This window comes from Dreissena polymorpha, chromosome 1, assembly GCF_020536995.1.
Source record: "Dreissena polymorpha isolate Duluth1 chromosome 1, UMN_Dpol_1.0, whole genome shotgun sequence".
Lineage (NCBI taxonomy): Eukaryota > Metazoa > Mollusca > Bivalvia > Myida > Dreissenidae > Dreissena > Dreissena polymorpha.
In genome coordinates this window covers 184377536-184384559 of record NC_068355.1, presented here as the reverse complement: position 1 = coordinate 184384559, position 7024 = coordinate 184377536, and the positions used below count along the sequence as shown (strand labels likewise).

General features: G+C 35.4%; 1 protein-coding gene across 1 annotated transcript; it reads right to left on the bottom strand.

Annotated features, from left to right (window-relative positions):
* Positions 1 to 263: 263 nt before the first annotated feature.
* LOC127864944 (muscle-specific protein 300 kDa-like) lies at positions 264 to 2580 on the bottom strand. Its single transcript, XM_052404838.1, has 4 exons — positions 1783 to 2580; positions 1205 to 1516; positions 386 to 550; positions 264 to 281 (listed from the first exon to the last, which is right to left on the bottom strand). Exons 1-4 carry the CDS (start codon positions 1927 to 1929, stop codon positions 264 to 266), a joined length of 642 nt encoding a protein of 213 aa, XP_052260798.1. The 5' UTR covers positions 1930 to 2580.
* Between the last annotated feature and the right edge of the window lie 4444 nt (positions 2581 to 7024).

The following is a 7024-nucleotide window of genomic DNA, read 5'->3' as shown; positions in this document are numbered from 1 at the left end:
TTCAACGTTTTTTTGTATAACTGAAAAACATTTTCTGTATGTAATATATATGAAATTTTACTGTTAAGGAACAGAAAATATATGTTATTTACAAAAAACAAACTTTTTAAAGCTTTTGTATGCAAAATACACTTGGTAAAAGAGTGTATTCTGTGCCCATTAATTATTATCCTTACTGGATAGGAAACTGAACAATTAAATTATTAAAAAAAATAATAATAATGACAGAAAAAAATGAAAATTTGACAAACTCAACAAAATGATCAAGGGTCATGGAAAGTCTGGTAACATGAAAAACAAACATATTTTTTGTATGTCCTAAGTGCCTCTAATGACACCGCTTAACTACACGACTCCAATTACTAGCATATATCTCATCACATACCTGGAGTTTCTCGATTCTCTCCTGCACGGATCGCTTGTCTCCCTTGACATCAGCCTGTGACTGCAGCTTCCTGCGCATGGCCACCACCCACGACTTGCACTGCTCGAAGGAACCTGTGTAGGCCTGGTGGTCAAGTACGTACTGCTCCCAGCGTCGACACAGCTCCTGAAAACATCCCATCAGTATTAAATTTATTTAATCCTTTACAACTTAGATATGCACTGATGAGAAGACTGCGAGTTACTTGCATGCTGTTCTGAATTAATGCTGGTTGCATAAAGCCATTTTCATTTTGCTTCAAAAGGGGGGGGGGGGGGTGGGGAACATATGAATACATAGGTTATTGGACAACATTATTCAGATTTATGTAACTCTTTACTGCTTAGATACGCACTTTAATGTTCTACACTGCAAAACACTGCACAGTAACACGTTAAAAAAAAACTTGTCACATCAATGTCAACAGATTTTTTAAACATGCTTGGTGCAATTAGTTGCAGCACATTTTTGCAGGGTTTGTTTTAATTACATTTTATTTGTTAATTTTCAGACTTTCGCTATTAGGCTAAACCAGCCTCCATAGATAATAAGCTAACCAATATGTATCACATTAGGGTCTTTTATAAGAAATCTTGAATTTGATCTTGACCTCCATAGGTAACAAGTAAATTCGTTGAAAGGTATCCCCCGCCAAATATAAATTTTGTAACAGACAGACGGGAAAGACAAATTCAATATCCCTCCGCCATTTGCAGGGGATAATAAGCTAACGGAGGCAAATCACGAGCCAATATTTTACAAGAAATGTTAGCCACATACCTTGACAGTGACCTTCAGGGTCTGGTACTTGGAGGCGAGCTGTGATGCCTGACTGATCACACGAGTGTCCGTGCTAACCCTCACCAGATCCTGCGCAGAGTCACTCAGAGAATCAATATCACCTTGACGACCGTTCAACTCCTCCTGGAGCTTCCTCAGTCTCTCCAGCTGTGTTTGCTTGTCCTTGAGCGTGGCCTTGAGCTCCGTGTCCTTGACCTTGAGCTCAACCTCCTTAAGCCAGGAGTTGCAGCGCTCGTACCAGGAGTCAAACTCCTTCCATTGGTCCATACAGTTCTCCAGGTCTTTCTTGGTCTGGAATATTTGGGGTCAAAATATTGGTATAGTGACCTGGCCAAGACCTCTTGAGAAAAAGTAACAAATAATAAAAGAACTATAAACTAACTGAAATTGCTTTACTTCCAGCAAACATTCCATTTGCGAACACAATTTATTAAAATAGGAAATATACCCAAAATGCACAGGATAATCATGGACAACACTTTCCTCCTAAAATGGATTTTCACTTCATAAGAGAGTTCATTACAAAAATTACCGCAAAAGCAGATAGATCAACTGACCTTTTGCAGGGCTGTTACAAATGCCTCCCAGTCGGCCCTCAAAGCCTCGGTCTCCCTGACGATGCTGTCCTTGCCCTGAGGGGCAGTGTTAGGGAGCACTTTCTCAGCTAGTGCCACAATGTTCTTCACCTTTGGCTCTCCCTCCATCTTTGTTGCCAGAATGTCCTACAATGTGGGTTACATACCACTATTATATAGAGGTTTGATTGGATTTCACTTGCCTGCAGGTGTGAATGTGTTTGTTTGAATATTTTCAAGTGAAAAACCTTATGGTTTGCGTGCTCTCAGTATACTTTCATTTCTCTGGGAACAAACTAAAGTGGCTAAAAGAAATGTGTCCAGTGTAGACATTAAAAAAATCTGCAGGATTAAGTTTTGTTTGCATACTTAAACATTCCTGAAAATGTTTTTTTAAATAATCTATTACTAAAATGTATTACAATCAAGAGCAAACAAACCATTGGTAGAATGTTTTGTAGTAAATGCCTTACAAAAATGCAGATTCTATATTCTGACAACAAGTCAAAGCAGAAATAAATGTTTTTATGCTATAAACACTTAAAAATGATGTGCAATTGGAAGAATATATGTTTATACACAAACATTACTCAAAGTAGCAATTTGAATTACCAGTAATCCACACTCATGCATACATTTCATAAATAAATAGCGTTATAAAATAAAGTTATTCTAAATGGCATAATGTCTTTAGTTACCCAGTAAAATAACTTCATCATTTTAAAATCTTATAGCATCCGCTAAATATTATAATCAATTTTAAGCTAGAAACATAGGCACTTTCATAGTCCGGACAGTAACTGGACACAAATCAACAGTAATGAGCATTTCAAAATACAAACAACTTATGAAACCATTTTTAAAAAATTATGCCATTCTTACTTAAATGAGTACATATTGGTAATGAGATGCATGCATGTATACATATCCAGAAAATTAAAACATAAACAGCACATGCAAACTGGAAAAGTGTAGTTCTCAAGTTTTGCAAGCAAAAACAAATAAATATGTTTTCAAAGTAAAGAGAACTGAAATTCTTTTAATACTAATATAATTTATAAATGAAAATAAAATAAAAGTGTTTAGTCGTGTAAATAACAGTGGACAACAATGATCACAACTTAGATTGTTTCAAACCAAAACTTATATACATGTATAAATATCTAATTGTTATGGTGACTGATGCAAACATAAAATTGAAATGAATTCTAAACAAACAAAATCGCAAAAACAAAAATAAGTTATTTGAAAGTTTAATAATTGATGGATAAATAAATGAGCCAAACTCTGTGAAAAGGGGGTTTAATGCAAGTGCGTAAAGTGTCATCCCAGATAAGCCGGTGCAGTCTGCACAGGCTAATCAAGGACAACACTTTCCGCCTACAATTGATTTTTGCTAATAAGAAACATTCTTAAAACAAAAGGCGTAAAGTGTCGTCCCTGATAGGCCTGTGTGACTGTACAGGCTTATCTGGAACGAAACTTTATGCACATGCATTAAACCCCTTTTTCACAGAGCGTAGCTCAAATTCAAGAACAAGAGGCCCATGAGGGCCTGAATCACTCTACTGGCTGGAATCGATAGGGCTCAAGCCTTGATAGTATGAGCAATCTGAGTAAGTTTTAAATAAACAGACCCAAAATGGGAAATTTATCGCATAAACAAGAAGAAACGTAAAATTTAAACTTCAAATGGCTCCTTTTCAACAATAAGTTGGACAAATTTTCTTCACTCTCAATGGGCTTCTGGCCCTTGATGATATAAAACATCCGTTGAAGTTTCAAAAGGATAGAACTTTATATGTAAACAAACAAGAAATGTGTTTGTCGGAAACACTATGTCCCCTTCTGCGCCGCTTTTAATTTTTTTTTACCTTTAACCTTGAAGGATGACCTTCACCTTTCACCACTCAAAATGTGCAGCTCAATGAGATACACATGCATGCCAAATATGAAGTTGCTATCTTCAATATTGCAAAAGTTATGGCAAAATGTTAAAGATTTTCATTTTTTCTCAAATTCAAGGGGAGATAGTTCTGGACTTACAACTCCAATATTGCTCATTTTAGAGTTTGACTCATCATTCAGATAAAGACACTGTGCAAGTTATGAAATGATTGGATGAAAACTGTGGACTTTATTGCGTAAACAACCCTTATTTCGCAATTTTCTCAAATTCAAGGGGAAATAATTCGTGACTATTTACTCTGATGTAACCCATTTTCAATAGGGTTCGAGTCCTCATTAATATAAAGACACTGAACAAGTTTGAAAAGAATCGGATGAAAACTGTAGACTTAATCGCGTAAACAAGAAAAAGTCTTACGCGTGCACGCACGGACCACAGAAACCACGCCATGACATAAGCTCTTCAGGCCTTCGGCCAGTAGAGCTAAAAAACAACACTTATTTGTGTCCATAACACAAGAACATAAAACATTGTACACTTTTCAACATGGACGCATACCATTTTCACTGCTAATATTTCAACATTCAACTAGCAAAACAAAATATACACAATGTATTTATATAAATATAATTTGGAAATGTTAGCTTTAAGTTAATTTCTGAAGTTTCCATCACCGAAATTGTATTAAATTTTGTTAAATAGCATGTTTTGGGGTATAAAAACTTATTTAAGGAGTTGGGGTATAAAAACTTATTTAAGGAGGAGTATAATATTTTGGTTTAAAACTGAATATAGAATAATAATATGAAACAATAATATTTTAAATGCACCATATAGAATAATAATATGAAACAATAATATTTTAAATGCACCATACATTGGCTTTATGTTTTATAAACTGCCAAACTCGATCCAATCTTAAACAAGAGCACCGCCTTGCGGGTGCAGACCGCTCATCTATTTTCTTTTTAAAGGTGAAGGGACTCTCATTTTCAATCACAAAGGAGGGAGGAGTGGAGTGAAGAGGGGTGTATAGTGTGGGGTTGTGGACATTTATTACATTATCTTCCAAAAAAGCGAAAAAAAAAATAAAATAATAAAAAAATCGGGGGGGGGGGGGGGGGGGGTATAGTGTGAGGGTGTGGTGATAATTTGTGAGATGATCTTAAAAAAAAAAAAAAAAAAAAAAAAAAAATCAAAAAAAAAAATTTGGGGGGGGGGTGGGGGGGGTGGGGTGGGGGTATAGTGTGAGGGTGTGGTGGTCATTTGTGAGATGATCTTATAAAAAAAAAAAAAAAAAAAAAAAAAAATTAGGGGGGGGGGGAGGGGGGGGGAGGGGGGGAGGGGGGGGGAGGGCACGGGGATGGTTTGGGTGAAGTCTATTGTGGTATGTCAGGTAAGAGTAGTTTCATCAAAGTATCAATCAAATCTAATCATAAATAAAGAAGTTATGGCAATTTTAGCAAAATTTAATAATTTGACCTTGAGAGTCAAGGTCATTCAAAGGTCAAAGTAAAATTCAAGTTGCCAGGTACAGTAACCTCATGATAGCATGTAAGTATTTGAAGTTTGAAAGCAATAGCCTTGATACTTCGAGTGGATCGAAACACAAAATTTAACCATATATTAAAAGTTACTAAGTCAAAAAAGGGCCATAATTCCGTAACAATGACAACCAGAGTTATGCAACTTGTCCTTTTACTGTACCCTTATGATAGTTTGTGAGTGTTCCAAGTATGAAAGCAATATCTATGATACTTTAGGGGTAAAGTGACCAAAACATAAATCTTAACCAAATTTTCAATTTTCTAAGTATAAAGGGCCCATAATTCCGTCCAAATGCCAGTCAGAGTTACATAACTTTGCCTGCACCGTCCCCTTATTATAGTTCATAAATCTTGCAAGTATGAAAGCAATAGCTTTGATACTGTAGGAATAAAGTGGACCTAAACACAAAACTTAATCAAATTTTCAATTTTCTAAGTATAAAAAGGGCACATAATTCTGTCAAAATGCCAGTCAGAGTTACATTACTTTGCCTGCACAGTCCCCTTATGATAGTTAGTAAGTGTTGCAAGTATGAAAGCAATAGCTTTGATGCTTAAGGAATAAAATGGACCTAAACACAAAACTTAACCAAAATTGTCAATTTTCTAAGTATAAAAAGGGCACATAATTCTGTCAAAATGCATGCCAGAGTTATCTAACTTTGCCTGCCCAGTCCCCTCATGATAGTAAGTAAGTGTACCAAGTTTGAATGCAATAGCATTGATACTTACTGAGAAAAGTGGAACTAAACGCAAAACTTAACCAAAATTTTCAATTTTTTAAGTATAAAAAGGGCACATAATTCTGTCAAAATGCACGCCAGAGTTATCTAACTTTGCCTGCCTAGTCCCCTCATGATAGTAAGTAAGTGTACCAAGTTTGAATGCAATAGCATTGATACTTTCTGAGAAAAGTGGACCTAAACGCAAAACTTAACCGGACGCCGACGCCAACGCCAACGCCAACGCCAACGCCAACGCCGACGCCGACGCCAAGGTGATGACAATAGCTCATAATTTTTTTTCAAAAAATAGATGAGCTAAAAATCAAATTTATAAAAACAAAATACGATTATCACGGGCATGTATTAATAAAATTTCAATAATCATTTGCCATTGTCATTTTTAGAATGGGCTAAAGTTCTTTAAATTACTTTGTGTGCGTTTATTGCGCCGTATGATTATTGTCTTTATATTAAACGATCAACAAACATATTTGTTTTGGGTTTAATTTTTACAACAAAATGTATAAGCATATAAACAATGTCACGTATTTATGTTTTCGCGCATACGAGTGGTCAAGACTCCTGCAGGTGGTGGAATTATTATTGCTTGTTTTTGCTATTGTATTTTAGCTGAGACGATTAGCAGTTTGAAGCCACATCAATAACCAACACTTAATTGTTGTTTTATTAATTATCAGCTTATTATAACTATTGTTTGACTATGCGTATATAAAGTAGTTTCATTTTGTTTATATTATACATTTGATATCGCGAATCATTACCCGATAATCCCGTATATTCCAGTTTTAAACCAAATTCCGGTAAATATTTACGATAAAAGTGCTCAAGACACACACACATTCGCAATTATTCTTAATAGAGATGGCATCGAATACCTATATCGGTATTCGAATATTCGCAAATCCATTCAATCGAATATTCGAATATTCGCATAAAACGGCTGGATTGATATAACTTCTATTACTCAGTTTCGTATCCAGTTGGGATATTAAACATTAATTGACCCAGAAATACAATTGAAT

What these genes read in the sequence shown, in the direction of transcription:
- LOC127864944 (XM_052404838.1), bottom strand. Translation starts at nt 1,929, where the DNA reads ATGGAGGGAGAGCCAAAGGTGAAGAACATTGTGGCACTAGCTGAGAAA. An exon ending in TTGTAACAGCCCTGCAAAAG is followed by an intron (nt 1,517 to 1,782) that starts GTCAGTTGATCT and finishes CAAATATTCCAG; the next exon opens with ACCAAGAAAGACCTGGAGAA. An exon ending in CCCTGAAGGTCACTGTCAAG is followed by an intron (nt 551 to 1,204) that starts GTATGTGGCTAA and finishes GGATGTTTTCAG; the next exon opens with GAGCTGTGTCGACGCTGGGA.